The following is a 21,280-nucleotide window of genomic DNA, read 5'->3' as shown; positions in this document are numbered from 1 at the left end:
GATCCGTTCTAGAAATTGTCAACATTGGTTTATATTTGAGGAAGTTTATTTTTTTAAAAATTAGATGGTGCAATCAAATTCAAGGGACCATATAGCTAATCTGCCCAAAAAAATGGCCATTTGATCAGGACTTGTGTCCAACAATAGTGAATGGTGTCAGTGCAATGGAATTCTACATTTATATTGAGTAGTTGTTTTTCTACTACAGTCAGTGGAGATTATAATATTTGGTTCCACTCAAAAAACTCCGTTCCCCTATTGATGTACTAAGCAATAGAGCCAAGAGAAGTTCCAGATGCGATCCCTGGTCTGTGCTGAGTTAATTTTCCACAGTTCACAAAGTTATAGGGTATTACAGTTGGCCTTGGTGTTATTTTTTATTAATTTACAGGATGTGGGCGTCATTGGTTAGGCCAGCACTTACTGCCATCCCTAGTTGCCCTTGAGAAGGTGGTGGTGAGCTGCCTTCTTGTACCACTGCAGTCCATGTGGTGTAGGTACACCCACAGTGTTGTGAGGGAGTTCCAGGATTTTGACCTAGCGACAGTGAAGGAACAACTATATATTTCCAAGTCACGAAGCTGTGTGGCTTGGAGGGGAACTTGTATCTGCTGCTCTTTGTACTTCAAGATGATTGCGGTCATGGGTCTGGAAGGCCCGGCCTAAGGAGCCTCGAGTTCCTGCAGTGCATCTTGTAGATGGTACTCACTGCTGCCACTGTGCGTTGGTGGTGGAGGGAGTGAATGTTCGTGGAAGGGGTGCCAAACAAGTGGGCTGCTTTGTCCTGGATGGTCTCCTTGAGCTAGGGATGAGAAAAGACAGCTTGAGTTCTTGTTCCCGCCTGTTATTTAGTGACAGTCATGGAAAGTCAGTGGGCTTCAGTTGAGGACTGGATTGAGCTCAGCTGTATTGCCCTCACAGTCAAATGGTCTGCTGACACTCAGCACTTAGACTCATGCAAGAGGTGGTTAAAGTACTGTAGGTCTATGATGTTGTCTGCAACTGCGTCTTTACACCTGTCAGCTCCATTTCACTTTTGATATTTTATTTTCAAAAATCAGACTGGCCTGAAATCCAGTTGTATGGAAACTTCATCTTTAATCAAACTAAATGATTTCCTATTTAGTTTAAGTCCCACATTGATAAACTTATGATGTGCTGATATGTTCCTTTTTGTTTAATCCTTCTTCCATTTTACCTAGTACCCTGATTTCCTCCACTGGATATTCTCTTAACTTATACAGGGAGTGCACTTTCTAATTTCATGTTGCCTCTATGGGGCCTGACAAGTCATGGCACAGAGCATTGTGAATAAATCCCAGACTTAGAAATTCTTCAGACCTTTTTCAATTGTAATCAGAGTGAAAGCCACACATATATATGTTCAAAGAACACACCTTTTTTTGTTTAGTATAACTGGATTGAATTTTTGGAAGCAAACTATGTTTTCGAAAATGGGGAAGGAGAAATCCTACAGCACTTAAAAGATCTTTACATGTATTTTTGTTACAATCAAAGAATGAAACAATTATAGGAATTTTAGTTTCAGAGTAAGATTACATAACCCCAAATAGTTGTTGCATATTGAGCCTTTTCTTGTGTGAGTATGGCTCAGTAATTCTGTACTAATTGCATCACAATCATCAATAATTTAACATGGATATTAGGTTTCTTCAATACTATGGTGCATAGTAGTCTTTAACATCTACCAATGCAGTGCCATTGCTAAAAGTTGACTTAAATTAACTAAATATTCTTCTTGCGAGCGCAAGATTAAATGATAAAATGTGTTCACCTGGAATGATGGAAAGGCTACAATGCCCTCTCCGATTACAGTTGTAAACCACTATTGCCGACTGTGGAGTTGTTCAAGTCCCCACAATGAAATAGTTGTCCTAGAGCTCCCACCAGTAAACGATTGTTAATTAAACAAGGTTTAGGTTATCAGTGCATCAGAAAAAGACAGAAAAAGCTAGAATCAAGTTTTCTTTAGGACTCTGTTACTAATAGCGTGTGGTATCATACTTTGAATACTCACCTATTTTAAGTTATCCACAATGCTTTGTGCCAGGATTCTTTCATTTGTGCAATTACTTCTACTGTTTGTCCCTGCTACCTGTCTGTGCTCATGTTGTGTGATTAATGCCCGTTCTGTGATGCATCATGGATAATCTGACAAAGTGTGGGACTGAGTACCCATAAGCTGCATCCAAAGATTTGGTTAAAGAATCTTAACAGTTGGGACATTGAAGAGACTTTACAAACATAACCTGGATGACAGACTTTCTGGGATAGTGTTTACAGATCAATAAATTCCAGTGTCTAAATTAACAGCCCTTGATTCCCAAAATGGATCGAACATTGGAAAATGGACTGTATTGGACCTTACATAAAGAAATCCTTTCTTAATGAGTCATATGAGTTAATTTAAGAAAATAGATCTTGCTTTTCTTTTGAAGTATATGTGAAGTATTCCCACAAGGATATTTCTATTGTACTGTACAAAATTCCTAATAGGATTATCAGAATCTCAACTAAATAAAAGATCAATACTTATTGGGAAGATCCCTGTGATGAATCAGGACCAAGTCTTAAAGTAAGGTCCTCCATGGAAGTACTTACTTTTACATTTCATTCCATTATTTTTTATAACACTCAGAAGATGGTCTTTAGGCCAACCTCACCTGGTACTTAATGTAAGTACTTTATCAATCTACGTTAAAGACTGCCAAGGCTATAACCCCATATGTTATATGGTATGTAAAGCATGTCTGTCTTCTCAGAGTACATATCCATGCTGGCATGCTAATTTTATATTTCAAGCACAAAGAATAGCATGTAAGTATTTGAAAATAAGGCTTGCAAAGACGTAGAAAGAATAATGAAGCCTAGGATTATTCAGGTAAGTTAAATAAAAAGGACGCACAACATGCATTTTATTGTGGTCAAGTCTGATCGTTCTTCATTCTGCTGAATTTCCTTTAATTCTTTCAAATACTGCTAACACCGTGCGAGGACAAGGAGCAGGCTGGTAGGTAGCAACTTCTCTAATGTCTGCCAGCTTGCTTTCTTTCAAAATGCACAAAACTGGTTCCTGGAGTGACATGGACTTCAGTGTATCTAGGAACAGGAGTAGGCCATTCATGCTACTTAAGCCTGTTCCACCATACAGTATAGATCACAGCTCATCTATAACTTAACCTCATCTAGTTGCCTTGGTTCCGTAACCCTTGATACCCTTTCCTCACAGATAATAATCAATTGCAGTTTTGAAATTTTCCGATGACCTAGCCTCAACAAGGGTTGGGGGGAAGAGTTCCAGATTTGCACAACCCTTTGTCTAGCCCTGAACAACCTAGCTCTAATTTGAAGAATACATCCTTTGATTTAGAACTTTCCCACAAAAGGAAAGTTTATCCATCCTCTCAATTCCTTTAAACATCTTGAACATTTTAATTAGATTTTCCTCTAATCTTCCCTGATCAGCGAATTACAAGCCTAGTCCATGCAATCTGACCTCACAATGAAGTCCTTTTATAACCTCTATAACCTCTGACTTTCCTTTCTTCCCCACCCCCCCACACCCCAAACCATGCCTACTTCTCCAGAGCAATTTTCCCAAAGCCACTGGTCAAAAATCAAAATTTGGTTTGGTAATTGTGTGCATTGGACACACCCTGTCACCCTGATGGCACAGTTCAATGGTACAACAGGGTGAATCTTTACCTGGGTGAACAGCTTTTCCCCTGAGCCAGTCATGCCAAACACTGCCACCTGGATCAACTGCAACATTAGCCAAGCTGGTGAGCAAACAAATACATGAAGAAAATTGGCGCAATATGATCATAAAAGAGGAGTAAATAAGTAAGGTAATAACATTCTAGCTTATTGCCCAGCAGCTAGGACGCTAATATTACAACCATGCATATCTGCAAAATATGCGCAAGTTTCACTGATCAGGAGGTAGGTGTAATACTTAAAAATCAAATATCTCCATTTATTTCACCTTCAGCTTTTGGTAAGTACAAAATGACATTGCCTAGGTCAGAAGAAATTGTTTCCTCATTTGTTCCTGACTGAAGTAAGCAGGAGTATTTTTAACTTTAGGGAACAGTGTAAAATGTGATAGTAATTCAAATGCTCTTTATACATTTCACCCAATTTTAATTTCTATTGCCGTCAGTGGAAATGTAAATTGAGAGAGATGTATAAAGGGCAGCTGATCTGATATTGTCCATTTCATACAAGCTCCCCCCTCACTACTACCCCCAGCCCCCAACATCAGAATTAACCCAATTGTATGGGAACGTTTAAGATGTCTGCTTACATTTAATTCATCTGCCACTGATGGACCGAAAACTTGATAGTTACTGCAAAGCTTCCTGGAAAAAAATGATTGGTTGGTCGTCAGTTGATGTCCTGACAGATGCTTTCACTCTCCAGTGAGGAAAATTTTAATCAGCTCTCTCCTAGGCCACTAGATGGACCACTCTGTAATGAGACCGATAAGGAGACACTGGTTGCTCCAGTGTCACCAAACTAAACGCCAAACAATAAGTGTCTCCCTTCTAGAGGGGCACAACAATAAAATACTTATAAATTCCCTTCATTTTTGTTTAAGTTAAAATAATAAAATTTTCCTTATCCACCAACCACTGCAGTTCCCAGTCACAGAAGGCCTCATGCGTACTGGGTGCTCCTTCTCCAGGGCTATCCAAGTGTGGACAAAGCCGCGGGAGAGAGAGAGGCAGCCAAAGGGACCACCCCCAGAGGTCGCCTCCCACAACGATGCTGCTTATTCACTGATTGCAGAAGAGTTTTGGCAACAGGCACAACAAAAAACCCTCCCAACCTTTCATCTTACAACTAGCTGATTGTTCTTTACATATTGTGGCTGGAACTGTGGCGCTCCTTAGTTATTTGGACTTGTATCTAGAGCCAGTTTAGTTTGTCACACAAGAGAAGGTGAATGTTGGATGTTGAGAAATGGAGGCTGATAACATTTTCTTTTTTGCTTGTGATTTACAGCAGCAAGAAGGGTGCTGGCAAGGGCAAAGTTGGTGGCCGCTGGAAGTAAGGGGCTGAAGCAGGAGCCTCCATTGCAGCATGACCTGACTGCATTGCCTCAAGCTTGGATTCTTACTCGGCATATCTCAAGTGGCAAACAATCTATAGCACTATTAAGTCCAAAGCTTAGAAACAATCCACTGAGCTATCTTACTCTATGTTGCACCTTGGATCTATGACAATTATCCGCTTTATTTACTGTGTTAATATAGTGCCTATCCTCCTCTAGCACAAACAACTGTCTTAACATTCTTGTTTTTGTAAATAAAGTGTGGCATCTAACTGATTTTCTTTCCAATTGAATATTTGTCCATGAGTCATGTTCAATTAGGAGAGTCTTGAGCACAGCCACTGGAAAGATTGAACAGTTTAACACTATTTTATCCGAAAAAAAATAGATGATTTAGAGGAGACTTGATGGAGGTCTTTAAAATTATGACTGGCTTGGACAGGGTAGATGTAGAAAGAATGCTTTCACTTACTGGAAAATCCGTAAGTACAGGATAGTTACGGCTAAGTCCAGGATGAAAATAAGGAATTTCTTCACTCCGAGAGGGGTTAGAATGTGGAACTTACTACCAGAGGAAGCAGTGGCATTTACATCCTTTCAAAAAAGAAACTAGCTGAGCACATGAGCGGAAAGGGAATAAAAGGATATACTGAAAGGTTGAGAAAAGGTAGGTAGAATGGGAGGAGACTTGTGAGAGGTATAAAAATCGACTAGTTGGGCCAAATGGGCTTTTTATTTGCTGCATTTCCTATGTCTGTGTGTATATATGTATCTACTATGTGTTAAAAATGGTATATCACACATGCAGCGCCACTCTCAACAATCGCACTCTCACCTCTGAGTATGAAGGTTGTAGGTTTTACCCTAGCCTGGATATTTACGGACATAATTTAAGATGATGTATCAGTGTACAGTAAGTTCTCACTTAAAGTTGTGGTTGTGTCCTTGAAAATTGTGACTTAAAGTGAAACGCCTTTAAGTGAATCATAGGTTCCCACAGGAATCAATGTTAAAGCTGGAGTTAGGTTCCTTCGGACATTTCTCACCCAGAAAAAACAATGTACAAATTCAAAACAAAAATAAAAATACCTGGAAAAATTCAGCAGGTCTGACAGCATCTGCGGAGAGGAACACAGTTAACTTTTCGAAACCGTATGACTCTTCAACAGAACTAAGGAAAAATAGAAAAGAGGTGAAATATAAGCTGGTTTAAGGGGAGTGGGGTGGGACAAGTAGAGCTGGATAGAGGGCCAGTAATAGGTGGAGATTAGACAAAAGGACAAAGAGGTGTTGACGGTGGTGATATTATCTAAGGAATGTGCTAATAGGTGACATTAAGGGTAGAAAGCAGGACGAGCAAGGTACAGATAGCCCTAGTGGGGGGTGGGGTGGGGGGAAGGGATCGAAATAGACTAAAAGGTAGAGATAAAACAATGGATGGAAATACATTTAAAAATAATGGAAATAGGTGGGAAAAGAAAAATCTATATAAATTATTGGAAAAAAGGGGGATCGGAAAGGGGGTGGGGATGGAGGAGAGAGTTCATGATCTAAAGTTGTTGAACTCAATATTCAGTCCGGAAGGCTGTAAAGTACCTAGTCGGAAGATGAGGTGCTGTTCGTCCAGTTTGTGTTGAGCTTCACTGGAACATTGCAGCAGGCCAAGGACAGACATGTGGGCAAGAGAGCAGGGTGGAGTGTTGAAATGGCAAGGGACAGGGAGGTCCGGGTCATGCTTGCAGACAGGTGTTCTGCAAAGCGGTCACCCAGTTTGCGTTTGGTGTCTCCAATTTAGAGGAGACCGCATTGGGAGCAACAAATGCAGTAGACTAAATTGAAGGAAGTGCAAGTGAAATGCTGCTTCATTTGAAAGGAGTGTTTAGGCCCTTGGACGGTGAGCAGAGGGGAAGTAAAGGGGCAGGTGTTGCACCTTCTGTGGTTGCATGGGAAGGTGCCGTGGGAGGGGGTTGAGGTGTAGGGGGTGATGGAGGAGTGGACCAGAGTGTCCCGGAGGGAACGATCCCTGCGGAATGCTGGCAAGGGGGGTGAAGGTAAGATGTGTTTGGTGGTGGCATCATGCTGGAGTTGGCGGAAATGGCGGAGGATGATCCTTTGAATGCGGAGGCTGGTGGGGTGATAAGTGAGGACAAGGGGGACCCTATCATGGTTCTGGGAGGGAGAGGAAGGTGTGAGGGCGGATGCGCGGGAGATGGGCTGGACACGGTTGAGGGCCCTGTCAACCACCGTGGGTGGAAAACCTCGGTTAAGGAAGAAAGAAGACATGTCAGAGGAACTGTTTTGAAAGTGACATCATCAGAACAGATGCGACGGAGGTGAAGGAACTGAGAGAATGGGTTGGAGTCCTTACAGGAAGTGGGATGTGAGGAGCTGTAGTCGAGGTAGCTGTGGGAGTCGGTAGGCTTGTAATGGATATTGGTGGACAGTCTATCATCAGAAATTGAGACAGAGAGGTCAAGGAAGGGAAGGGAAGTGTCAGAGATGGACCATGTGAAAATGATGGAGGGGTGGAAATTGGAAGCAAAATTAATAAATTTTTCCAGGTCCAGACGAGAGCATGAAGCAGTCCAAACACTGTACTACACATGTGCAACACTGTGCATCCTTAGCTGAATTAACTTGCAAAATAAAATACATTGATAAATTTAAAAGAAATACAATTAAATTATTTGTTTAAAAATTACAGTGCTGTCCAGTACCCACCTCGATGAAGTGTATTTAGATTGGCCAGGCTCCATCTATTGGCAGACGTTGGTCAGTACAGTTAGCAACTGAAGTCCTGACCACCTGCACCAACTAATGTCTGCCACAAGATGGAGCCCAGGACTTAGTGCGAGTTCAGAAGCGAAGCCAGAAACCGAGAGCTGCTGAAGAACAGACCCCGAGGACTCAGTAAGAACAGGGGCCAGGAGTTGGCAAGGGGGGAGGGGGAGGTCAGCAAGGGTGAGAGGCAAAAGGGGAGGTAGCAAGGGCAGGAGGGACAGGGACTGAGGGCAAGGGGAGAGTGGGCAGTAAGCACTCGGGCAGTGTAGGGGGTTGTCACCCTCCTGCCATCAAGGGGACAAGGCTACCAGTCAGAATTGGGAGGCCACCTGAGTACAAGGAAGGCTGCAGCTATCAATGGGGCGCACCTCTCAGAGTTCAGTTCCAGTGGCGATGAGGAGCAGCATACTCCTCAGGAAACACAGAGCCCCGGGCTCCCCGGGAGGGCAGTGGACAGGGACAAAGGATAGGAAGTACCCCTCAGCATAGGGTCTACTGGTGAAGAAAGAGTGACCATGAGATAACTGAGAATCAATGCTGCAGGAGATTACAACTCTAGGGAGTTGGCCAGACATGTGTGTCCTCGGCGCCAAGACAGAACACCTCGTAATGCAGCTCAGCATGCCCTGCCAGTAGTTACCAAAGTCACTATGGTTGTGAACCTCTTCTTCTGGCTCCTTCCAAGAATCAGCTGTGGACCTTGGTGGCATCTTGCAAATGTCTGAATACCACTGCATCTCGCTGGTCACAGTTGCCCTACTTGAGAGCTGGACAGTACATTCAATTCCAGACAGATGTGGCCTCACAGGGACAAAGGGCAGTGGATTTCATTGCAAAGGCTGGATTTGCCCAGATGGAGGGCATAGTTGATTGCGCCAATGTGGCTATCAAGGCATCCAGTGACAGACCAATCAGATTCATCAAAAGGAACAGCTTCTGCTCCTTCAGCGTTCAACTGGTCTGCTCTGTGACCAGGGACAGGAGGATGTGACTGCAGGTAAAGCAGGTGTGGGGCCCCAGGGGGTAGTGCTCGAGGAGCCTCAGCCCCTGCAACTATCCAACAGTACAAGGTTCCTGCAAGCTTGTGGATGAGAGCAGGGACTGCAGGGAGGATGAGCGAACTGACCACAGCACTGAGGTATAGGGAGCCATTCAAGTGGGGGGAGGAAATGGGAACGTGGTAGTGGTAGGGGACAGTATAATTAGGGGGATAGATACTGTTCCCTGCAGCCGTGAGTGTGAGTTCCGAAGGCTGTGCTGTCTCTCCGGTGCCAGGGTTAAGGAGATCTCCTCAGGGCCGGAGAGGAACTTGGAGTGGAAAGGGACGGATCCAGTTGTCGTCGTCTATGTTGGTACCAACGACATTGATAGGACTGGAAAGGAGGTTCTGCTGAAAGAATTTGAACAGTTAGGAGCTAAATTAAAAAGCAGAACCTCCAAGGTAGTAAAAGCAAAAAAATGCGGATGCTGGAAATTCAAAACAAAAACAAAAATACCTGGAAAAACTCAGCAGGTCTGGCAGCATCTGCAGAGAGGAGCACAGTTAACGTTTCAAGTCCGAATGACCCTTCAACAGAACTTGTTCTCCAAGGTAATAATCTCGGGATTGCTACCTGAGCCACAGGCAAACTGGCATAAGGTAAATAAAGGAGTTAAGTGCATGGCTCAGTGATTGGTGTGGGAGGAATGGGTTTCAGTTCATGGGGCACTGGCACCAATACTGGGGTAGAAGGGAGCTGTTCAGAAGGGATGGGTGTCGCTTGAACCATGCTGGGGCCAGTGTCCTGGTGAATCGAATAACTAGGGCTGTAGAGTGGCTTTAAACTAAATAGGGGTTGGTAGGGAAGGGTTCTGGAGAGGAGATACGTGGGCTTACAAAGCAAAAGGATATGGCAGCCTTGCAGGGCAGCTATTTAGGTAATGATACCCAGAGTGTGACAGGAAAGGACAGAGTGTACAAACATTAAAAAAAACAGCAGCAAATAGAGTCAAAGGGAGAAAAATGGTACAAAGGTAAAATTAATGGCTCTTTACATAAGTGCACATGACATTCGGAACAAAATAAATGAATTAACGGCACAAATAGAGGTTAATGGGTATGATCTTATAGCTATTATGGAGACATGGTTACAAGGAGATCAAAGCTGGGAACTAAATATTCAGGGGTATGTGACTTTTTGAAAGGACAGGCTGGAAGGAAAGTGTGGTGGGGTAGCTTTGTACGATAGCAAGAAAGGATCTTGAATCTAAAGATGTAGAATCCATATGGGTGGAGATAAGAAATAACAACGGGAAGAAGACACTGGTGAGAGTAGTCTATAGGCCCCCTGACAGTAGCTATACTGTAGGACAGAGAATAAATCAGAAGATAATGAGGGCATGTAAAAAAAGGCAATACATTAATCATGGGTGACTTTAATCTTCATGTAGATTGGGAAAATCAAACTGGCAGAGGTAGCCATGAGCAAGAATTCAGAGAGTGTATTTGGGACAGTTTCTTAGAACAATATGCTGTGAATACAACAAGGAATCAGGCTATTTTGGATCTGGTAATGTGTAATGAGGCAGGTTTAATAAATGATCTCGGAGTAAAGGCTCTCCTAGGAAACAGTGACCATAACATGGTAGAATTTAGCAATCAGTTTGAGAGTGAGAAACTTGAGTCGGAAACAACCGTGCTAAACTTAAATAAGGATAATTACAATAGAATGAGGGCAGAGTGGCTGGAATGGACTGGAAAAGCAGTTTAGCAGAAAAGACGGTTGATAAACAATGGCAGACGCTTAAGAAAATAGTTCATGACTTACAACAAAGATACATCCCAGTAAGGAAAAAGGATTCTAGGAAGGGGATAAATCAACCATAACCAATAACTATCACCAGAGAAGAGGTACTAGGGAAACTAATGGGGCTAAAGGTCGATAAGTCACCTGGACCTGATGGGTTGCATCCTAGGATATTAAAGGAAATAGTTACAGAGATAATAGATGCACTGGTAGTAATCTTCCAAGAATCCCTAGATTCTGGAAAAGTCCCAGAGGATTGGAAAATTGCCAATATAACACTCTTATTCAAAAAGGGAGGGAGACAAAAAACAGATAACTATAGGCCAGTTTGATTAACATCTGTCATTGGGAAAATGTTGAGTCTATTATAAAGGATATAATAGCAGAGCATTTAGAAATACATAATATAATCAAGCAGAGTCAGCATGGCTTCATGAAGGAGAAATTATGCCTAACAAATTTATTAAAATTCTTCTAAGAGGTAACAAGCAGGATAGATAAAAGGGAACCTGTAGATGTAATATATTGGATTTCCAAAAGGCGTTCGATAAGGTACCGCACATAAGGCTACTTAATAAGATAAGAGTCCATGGTGTTGCGGGTAGTATATTAGCATGAATCGAGGATTGGCTAACTAATAGAAGACAGAGTGTTGGGTTAAGGGGGGCATTTTCAGGATGGCAACCTGTGGGAGTGGAGTGCCACAGGGATCAGTGCTGGGGCCTCAATTATTTACAATATATATTAATGATTTAGATGAGGGAAGTGAATGTACCATCGCCAAGTTTGCAGCTGACACAAAAATAGGTGGGAAGGCAAATGGTGAGACACAAAGAGTCTACAGTGGGATATAGACAGGTTAAGTGAGTGGGCAAAAACTTGGCAGATGGAATATAATGTGGGAAAGTGTGAGATTATGCACTTTGGCAGGAAGAATAGAGGAGCTGAATATTATTTAAATGGAGAAAGACTGCAGAAAGCTGCAGCACAGAGGGATTTGGGGGTCCTCATGCATGAATCCCAAAAAGCTAGTATACAAGTTCAGCAGGTAATAGGGAAGACAAATGGAATGTTGGCCTTTATTTCAAAGGGAATGGAATATAAAAATAGGGAAGTCTTGTTAAAACTATACAAGGCACTAGTTAGACCACACAGAATACTGTGAACAGTTTTGGTCCCCTTATCTAAGGGAATATATATTCGCATTGGAGGGAGTCCAGAGAATGTTCACTAGGTTGATCCCAGGGATGGAGGGATTTTCTTATGATAGGTTGAGTAGGTTGGGCCTGTACTCATTGGAGTTTGGAAGAATGAGAGGTGAGCTTATTGAAACATAAGATTCTTAGGGCACTTGACAAGGTAGATGCTGTTTCCCTTTGTGGGAGAGTCTAGGACCAGAGGGCATAATCTCAGAGTAAGGAGGCGCCCATTTAAAACAGAGATGAGGAGGAATTTCTTCTTTCAGGAGGGTAGTCAATCTGTGGAATTCTTTACTGCAGAGGGCTGTAGAGACTGGGTTGTTGTTCAAGTCTGAGATAGACAGATTTTTAATCAGTAAGGGAATCAAGGGTTATGGGGAAAAGGCAGGAAAATGGACTTGAGGATTATCAGATCAGCCATGATCTTATTGAATTGCGGAGCGGACTCGATGGGCCGAATGGCCTCCTTCTGCTCCTAAGTCTTATGGTCTGCGATCACCAACAAAAACTTCCTCCATGTCTGTGCTGGCTTTCCTGGCAGCTGCCATGAGTCCCTCACCCTCCAGCTGCCTAGGCTGCCACAGCTCTACACTCCAATCAACCCCCACCAAACTCCATTGATGGATTCTAGGGGACAAAGGATATCCCTCGGAGAGATGGTTACTCACCCCTTTACGAGAGACGGAGGCGCTACAACCACTACCATCTACTCACAATGACCACCATCGAATAAGCCGTTGGGTTTCCGAAGATGTGGTCCCGGTGCCTGGACTGGTCTGGTGGTGCTCAGCTCACCCCCTTCAGGAGTCTCAATAGTGGTCTGCTGCGTTCTCCACAACATTGTACTCTAGAGAGGTGTGGACCTTGAAGACAGCGAAGCCCTGGAAGGACACAGCTCATTGGAGGAAGAGGAGCGGCAGGACATTAAAGAGGTGGCGGAGGAAGAAGATACTGAACACTGAAGAGGCCGGGCCCAGCACAAAGCTCAATGCTTTCGTCAGGGTGCAATTAATGTCAGGGAACATCTGATTCAGGCTCGGTTTTGAGTGAGCCCCTCTGACTCAAGAGGAACGGCATAGTCTGGAAGGCACACATATCTCCCATATTTAGGCAGCATATGCCATGAAGCTCCTTAGCTGGTATGTTTACTGGGGGTGAATACTTAGAGGCCTGTCCTGAGAGCTGGGTGTTGCATTCACCTTGCCAGAACAACAGGTCATTGAACCTCCTCACACTCAATCCAAGTTCAGCACAACACACTCTATATTACTCATAATGAGCTAGGAACTAATTGTTATGAGAATGTACATTGAAGGGAGCACATTTACTGCTGCATTACAGCCAGGTGCTGAGCAACAACCTATCCGTCCACCAGCCACATGTTGCTCTGAGCGAGGGTCTTTATCTGCCACCAGTCTGCAGAAATCATTAACATCCACATCCTACACTGTCAAACAGTTCCTGCCGAATAACAAGTGTGAGTTAGTTCAGTTTGAATGTGTTCCTGGAGAGCAAAGAACACAATAATTTTAAATAAAAATAGAAAATGCTGGAAGTACATTCAGCAGATAGAGAGAGAAACGTTTCTCATGTATTATGCCTTATTTTTCTTACAAATACTGAAGAAAAAGAAACTCTCAATGCAACTACACATATAGCACAATGACAGTAGTGTAATGCCACACAAACTTCAGAGCACTGCTTTACAATCTAATTGTGCTAGAGCTTCATCAGATTCTGGAATAATCAATTTTTTCCATTGTCACCAGCTTCAGACACCTGTGTAACCTTACATTATAAACTTTATCTTGTTACCATGTCTAACAAGAAAGAAAATGAGGCATTTTGGAGTTTGCAAGGGAAAATAACACTGCAGTCTGTCTGCTTGCATGCACAGAAAACCTAAAGTTGAGTCTTGCTGACAATGGAACACAGATGCACAAATTTAAATTACCACTCAGAATTTGAGGTTGGATACATGATCGAGATACCTTTGGTATTCTCATTGAATGTTTGAAAAATCGGTGTAGATTCTTCTGTGTCCCTAACATGGGCATCTTGAATCATTCAGGTACAGAGCATCGAGAAAAATTGGGTGAGGAGGATCACATTAATGGAGCCAGCCAATTCCGAATCTTTTTGGCTGTGTCCAGTTGTTTCACAAGCAGGAACAGGAAACTCTAAGATAAAAGCAAAACGTTGCGGATGCTGGAAATCTGAAATAAAAACAGAAAAGGCTGGAAAAACTGAACAGGTCTGGCAGCATCTGTGGAGAGAGAAACAGAGTTAACGTTTCGAGTCCGTATGACTCTTCTTCAGAACCATTCTGCTGTTAAAGGCAGTTTGAAGTCTCCAGCCTCTGTATACAGACTTGCTTGTTTGAAATGGGTGCATACCATAGGAAAATATAAAGCTAAAGGAAATTACCTAGGCGAAAATGGATATTGTATTTTGTTCTGAATAAAATAGCCCTCTCTGGTTCCAAAAGGCTAAAAAAGGCAAAATACTGCGGATGCTGGAAATCTGAAACAAAAACAAAAAATGCTAGAAAAACACAGGTCTGACAGCATCTGTGGAGACAGAAACAGAGTTAACGTTTTGGGTCCGTATGACTCTTTTCACATCTAAGGGAGGTAGAGATGTGGTGAAATATATACTGATTAAGAAGGGTGGAACCGGTGAAGCTGGATAGAAGGCCAGCAATAGGTGGAGGCAAAGGAGAAATGGCAAAAGATGTCATGAACAAAAGGTCGAAGAGTTGTTAATGGTGGCGGTACTGGCTAAATGAGGTGCTAATGGTGACATTAAGGGAGCAAAACGTGATAATGGCAGGACCAGGGTAAGCACTCTGGAAAGTGACAGGATGGCCCTAGTGGGGGTGGGAAGAAAGATCGAAAATAGGCTAAAAGCTGGGGGATAGACCAATGAATGAAAATGGAAATAAATTTTAAAAATAATAAATGAAAATAAGTGGGAATAAAATTAAAATTAAAAAAATGGAAAAAAGAGGGGCCCACCCTCATTTAGCCAGTATCAAGTCTTTGACCTTCTGTCTGTTACATCTTTGGCTATCTCTCCTTTGCCTCCACCTATCACTGGTCTTCTATCCAGCTCCACCTGTCCTACACCCCTTAAAGTGTATATTTCACCACATCTCTACCTCCCTTTAGATCTGTAGAAGAGTCATACGGACTCAAAACGTTAACTCTGTCTCTCTCTCTCCACAGATGCTGTCAGACCTGCTGAGTTTTTCCAGCATTTTCTGTTTTTGTTGGGAGTTTTTAACGGACCCAGAGTTCAGATCAATGACGTCACCATGCGGAGCGGGACAGCTGCGCATGCGCCCCTCCCGCAGCCATTTTAATTTCCGATTTCAAGCATGCGTAGTATTGTCCTTTTGTCGTAGTTTTCAGTCGGCTAAAATGTTACCTTCTTGATAAAGTAAAGCAGCGGGGTGGAGGAGGGGGGGGTGCGAGAGAGAACTGAATAAAACTAGGAAACAGGGGGTTGAGTTTTGACTGAGGGGGAAGGGGAAGAAGAGCGCCGGGGGAATTGTTCCAGGGGACTGCAGCACCGGGGGGGTAGAGTTTGTGCGGTGCACCAGAGGGGGCGAGTGGGCGGGGAGGGGGCGAGTGGGCGGGGAGGGGGAGTAGGCGGGGGAGGGGGCGGGGTTTGGGCGGTATGGGAGGGGGCGGGGTTTGCGCTGTGTGGGAGGGGGCGGGGTTTGGGCGGTGTGGGAGGGAACCGGGGGGTGAGGGGTCGGGGGATGCACCGGGGGGGTGAGGGGTCGGGGGATGCACCGGGGGGGTGAGGGGTCGGGGGATGCACCGGGGGGGTGAGGGGTCGGGGGATGCACGGGGGGGGGGGGGGGGGTGAGGGGGCGGGGTCGGGGGTGCACCGGGGGGTGAGGGGTCGGGGGTGCACCGGAGGTGCGGGGTCGGGGGGGTGCACCGGAGGTGAGGGGGCGGGGTCGGGGGGGCTGCACCGGAGGTGAGGGGGCAGGGGCTGCACCGGGGGTGAGGGGGCGGAGTCGGAGGCCTGCACCGGAGGTGAGGGGGCGGGGGCTGCACCGGGGGTGAGGGGGCGGGAGTGGAGTCGGGGGGCTGCACCGGAGGTGAGGGGGCGGAGTCGGGGGCTGCACCGGGGGTGAGGGGGCGGAGTCGGCGGCTGAACCGGAGGTGAGGGGGCGGAGTCGGGGAATGCACCGGGGGTGAGGGGGCGGAGTCGGGGGCTGAACCGGGGGTGAGGGGGCGGAGTCGGGGGCTGAACCGGGGGTGAGGGGGCGGAGTCGGGGGGATGAACCGGAGGTGAGGGGGCGGAGTCGGGGGATGCACCGGAGGTGAGGGGGCGGGTTTTGGGCGGTGCATCGCCACAGCCCCAGGAGGATCAGGCTGGTGTTGTTCCTGCTGTTGTTTCTCTTTGGTGCCGAGGCTAATGTCTGCCAAACCCAGCCTTCTGATTGTCCTCAGCGCTGCTGCTGAAGGTAGGTACAAACCTGGCCCGACACTCGGGAAAATGAAGCCTGAGGGTCTCAGCCCGTGTTTGGTACATTCGATTCTGGTCACTGGTTCTGCTTTAAATTTTATTACAAGGAAAGAGTTGCATTTGCTATTCCTGATTCACTGAATAACATTGTCCAAAGGTGGAAATCAGGACTGGAATATTTTTCAGAATAAACTGTCAAAGCTTTTTAAATAAGTTGTTAAAAACTGTCTAAGTGAATGTTATATGATACTGGGCAGTGAGTGTTGACAGGATATTCAGGTGTGGAAGGTATTGGACTCTTGCAGCACAGAAGAAGGCCATTCAGCCCTGTGCCAGCGCTTTGATGGAGCTGTCGAATTAGCCTCACTCTTTCACCATAGCCCTGTAAATGTTTACTTGCATTTAAGCAATAGCTAATTCTGTTGTTGCCCAACATTTACAAGTATGTGTTTTCCAATAATGGATACTGGATAGCAACTAGTACAGAGATTGGCTACTTTTTTTATCTTTAAATCCCTGGCCCTTGCAGACCAGGAGTGCTGATGCCAATTGCAGTGTTCCTCCCCTCACCATTATGATCAGCTAACTTGGCACGCACCAGGGGTAAAGCCTATAACCTAATGGCCTGTATGATTAAGTACCATGCTGAGTGGTTCATGTATTGACTGAGTCATTCTGTTGTATTAAGAATACAGGAACAGGAGTAGGCCATTTAGCCCCTCGAGTCTGTTCCACCATTCAGTGAGATTATAGTTGACCTGTGACCGAACTTTGTCTCTATCTCTTATATACCTTTTGTTAACAATCTATCAATCTCCGTTTGAAAATCAGCAATTAATCTAACTTTAATTCCTGTTTACAGAAGAGAGTTCCAAATTCTCCATTTTGTGTGTATAGGTGTTTCCTAACTTCACACCTGAAAGTCTGGCTCCAAATTTTAATCTATGTCCCCCTGCCTCTGCCGCCACCAGTCCTAAAATCCTCACTACTGGAAATTGTTTTTCTCCATCTATCCTATCTGTTCCCTTAATATCTTGAAAACTTTGATCAAATCACCCTGCTAAGGTTTTAAATTCAAGGGAATGCATCCCGAGTTTGATCTCTCATAATTTAAATCCTGAAGTCAAGGTAACATTCTGGTAAGTCTCTGTAAGGCTAGTACTGTACATCCTTCTTAAGATGTGGTGCCTAGAACTGTTCACAGTATGCCAGGTGTGGTCCAACCTGGGCTTTGTATAGCTAAAGCATGACTTCTATTGTATTCCTTATATTCTGGTCCTCTAGACATAAAGGTTTCTGGCAATGTTTTGTGATCGACATGGAAGGCATAGTTTCAAGCACTAAAAGAGACAATTGGAGTTCATCTGTTAGGTCATCAACAGTGCTGCCAAGTGTCACTTAGCAATAACGTGCTCACTGACACTCAGTTTGGGCTCTGCCAGGGTCACTCAGCTTCAGACCTCATTGTGGCCCTGGTTCAAACATGAACAAAAGAGCTGAACTCTAGAGTTGAGGTGAGAGTGACTGCCCTTGACATCAAGGCAGTATTTGACCAAATATGGCATCGAGGAGCCCTAGCAAAACTGGAGTCAGGGGAATCGGAGAAAACTCTCCGCTGGTTGGAGTCAAACCTAGCACAAAAGAAGATGGTTGTGGTTGTTGGAAGTTGAGCATCTCAGTTCCAGGACATCACTGCAGGAATTCCTCAGGTAGTCTCGGCCCAACTGTCTTCAGCTGCTTCATCAATGACCTTCCTTCCATCATAAGGTCAGAAGTGGGGATGTTTGCTGATAACTGCACAATGTTCACCGTTTGCGACGACTCAGATGCTGAACCAGTCCATATCCAGATGCAGCAAGACCTGGACAATATCCAGGCTTGGGCTGACAGGCTACAAGGAATATTCCTGTATACTGGACTGCCTGTGCCTTTAATTATCCAATATGTAGATAACTTTGTGATCCTGGGAATTGAACAGGTTTTTGCCTTATTGCTGTATATTGGTGACATGTTATGTCATGGGCCCTAACTTGATTTTGGAAGGTGGTGGGAATATATATGCCACTTGTTTGTGGCTTAGATTATAAACAGCAAAACCGCTTTATTAAACAGGTAATGGAGATGTAAACCAAAGCAACAACCCTCTGTGCAATTATAGGCTTAGATTTCTATCTCTCCTTTGTAAACCAGAAAACAATAACAGCTGTACTGGACTGAAAGAAAGAAAAGAAAGATTTTCTGTTTTGTAGCACCTTTCAGAGTGTTCCAAAGTACTTTGCAATCAACTAAGTACTTTCGAAGTCTCTAACGTACAGCAGCACATCAGTCAATTTGCAAACAGCAAGGTCTGACAAATAGCAACAAAATAAACGACCAGATCAACTATTTTCAATGTTTCTTGAGGGATAGATGCTGGCCAGGGAGATGTGTCCTGCTTTTCTTTGAATAGTGCTATGGGATCTTTTACACCCACCCTAGGGGGGGCCTTCCTTCTTACATCTCATAGAAAGCCCTCCGCACTGCACTGGAGTGTCTGCCTAGATTATGTACTTGAATCTCTAGAGTGGAACTTGAGTTCACAGCCTTCTGAGGCATAGCTGAGATAAACTGCTATCTATACTGGACTTGAGGCAGGCTTCCTAAGCATTATCTGTTATATCTGGGTTTGTTGCTGATTGGCCTATCAATCTCTCTATATTTACTGGCTTCAGCTGGAATTTTCGATTTTTTTTTTAACAAGGCAGGCTGAAAAATTATTTTTAAAAGAAAGCTGGGCCAAAAAAAATGTAAATAATGCATCTTTTAAACTTCAAGAGTTGCATATGAAACCCACAGGCAGTAAATCGTATTAGATTATATTACCATACAGCATCTGTTGTTTATTTTCCAGTAATGTGTTAAAATCTTTCTGCTTATGATCATGCACTTATCAGGTCTCTTGGATCTTAGTCTGACTATGCTCTAGCATCCCTATGAGAAATGAGTCTTGATCCAATTCCTATGGGGTGTGCCTTCAGGGCAAAGCACTCTACCTATCAGTCTTCTGTTCCAATAAAGCCTTTAATGTTACTTTTTTTTATCGTTCAGGTATGGAAATTATTGCCAACTTTTGATAAGTTGCTAAATTCGCCCTTACCTTATCTATTGAGAAGCAGATTAACCTTTCAAGGTATTAAATGGTAATGACAAAGCAGAATACTGTTACTTCACGTAGACAATCATTTTACACTCATATATATGGGGATGTAATGACTATAAATGGCAATGGTAAGTGATTGTACTGAATTGTTTTTATTTAGGCTCTCTTTCTCTCCTGCCTCCCAGGTGTATCTGCACAATCGTTTTATCACTCCTATACACTATGTAGCACAGCTTTTAACCTGCAGATTGCTACTCCAGGGGTAAGTGCCAGTGACATACCCTTTATTCACCGAGCCACTGCATTGTCTTACAATACAAGTAATAATAATCATTCTCCTATATGAATAAGCAGTCTAACTGCACCTGTTACATACTAAGATAAAAGCAAAATACTATGGATGCTGGAAATCTAGAACAAAAACAAAAATACCTGGAAAAACTCAGCAGGTCTGACAGCATCTGCAGAGAGGGATACAGTTGACGTTTCGAGTCCATATGACCCTTCATCAGAACTAAGAAGTATAGAAAATAGGTGAAATATAAGCTAGTAGAGGGGAGTGGGACAGGTAGAGCTCAATAGTGTATATAATACTATCATATTAGCTAAAAATAAGGACAGAATATATGACATTAAAATGAGGACTTCTTTATGTTTGCATGTTCTGTTCCAATTATTCAAATTTTTTTAAATCTGTTTACCTGAAGACTACACTTGGTCTTAACTCCCACTGTATAATGTCATGGAGTATCAGCTAACATTATTAAAAAATCTTATGCAGGATGTGCACTTCTTAGATTCTGCTTCTAAACCTATAATGATGGGCCTATGTTTTGGGCATATATAAGCATTGTCAGTGAATATTCTCTTTGCCTTCCCCTTGACCTTTAATGCTTTGCATTTTCTTCAGTTTGTGAAGCATAGTTCTGATCCAAGCCAGTTGGCACCCATTTGATGAAAAGGGCTTTATCTGTATGTGTTTGTAATAGGGGAAGCCGGCGGATTTTGTGGGGCTGGATGAGAATAACATACGCTGGATCCAGGACTTCCGTATGAAACCATATGCGAACCCGGCCAAGCTGGAATCAATTGATGGTGGGGACCTCATCCACAATGAGATGCAGTGTTTGGTATATTTAGAATGCAGAAGGTTATCTAAGGTTATCAGCTCTATAGATGCTTGTTGTTATTTCTGCTTATTTTGGAGATTGGGATTAAATAATTATCGTGCTGTTTATACAATGAAAGTGAACTTTAGGTTTACAGTTGGCAGCATCAGAATTCATTTTGCATTCAGAGTAATGGGTGCCTTAAATTGTAGAACAAAAAGATGCAAATGCATTTAAAGACTGGACTGATTTAAATGAAGATGTGAATGTGCCATTTGTTTTAATTACAGTAAATGATTTACACAACGCCCCATATCAACTCCCACATATTCCTGTAACTAATTCTGATTATGCAGTTTGTTGTCCAACTATTGTAGTTTTACAATAAAAGTTCCAGGACTGTGAGAAAGAGTGAGCACAGTATAAAGGGAGATTGGGGAGTGGGGGGAGAGAGAGTCTGAAGAGTAAGCAGTACAAAGCGCAAGAGGCACCAGGAGAGGGTTGGAATGAGACCTGACAAAAAGAGGTACTACTAATGCCCCTGTGACTTGTGTAGTTTTTCTCTACAGTGAATCACATACACTAAGTTTAACAACTTATGTTTTAAATTATACAGTGGGACAGTTATACACATTTAAAGGCAAACATAAACTAAAAACGTAAACTAAAATGTTTTGATAGTTTCTTATTGAATTGCATACTTT

General features: G+C 43.5%; 2 protein-coding genes across 5 annotated transcripts in view; both read left to right on the top strand.

The window, feature by feature from the left end:
- The window catches only part of tnnt3a (troponin T type 3a (skeletal, fast)), a gene marked incomplete at its 5' end in the record, with an annotated part of 71,148 nt that extends 65,991 nt beyond the window's left edge, over nt 1–5,157 (top strand). The window contains one exon of the mRNA XM_078549090.1: nt 5,029–5,157. Coding sequence (XP_078405216.1) covers nt 5,029–5,077 — 49 coding nt within the window. The remainder of the gene's footprint in view (nt 1–5,028) is intronic.
- An 11,027-nt stretch (nt 5,158–16,184) lies between these two features.
- The window catches only part of gatd1 (glutamine amidotransferase class 1 domain containing 1), a 30,188-nt gene continuing 25,092 nt past the window's right edge, over nt 16,185–21,280 (top strand). For all 4 annotated transcript variants that reach the window (XM_078549103.1, XM_078549105.1, XM_078549104.1 and 1 more), the window contains exons 1-3: nt 16,185–16,326; nt 19,653–19,729; nt 20,457–20,562. In XM_078549103.1, the coding sequence (XP_078405229.1) occupies nt 16,278–16,326; nt 19,653–19,729; nt 20,457–20,562 (232 nt within the window). In that variant the 5' untranslated portion in view covers nt 16,185–16,277. The remainder of the gene's footprint in view (nt 16,327–19,652; nt 19,730–20,456; nt 20,563–21,280) is intronic.

This window comes from Cetorhinus maximus, chromosome 9 (assembly GCF_964194155.1).
Source record: "Cetorhinus maximus chromosome 9, sCetMax3.hap1.1, whole genome shotgun sequence".
Lineage (NCBI taxonomy): Eukaryota > Metazoa > Chordata > Chondrichthyes > Lamniformes > Cetorhinidae > Cetorhinus > Cetorhinus maximus.
Note: the sequence above shows the minus strand (reverse complement) of the source record. Positions and strands in the feature narration are given on the sequence as shown.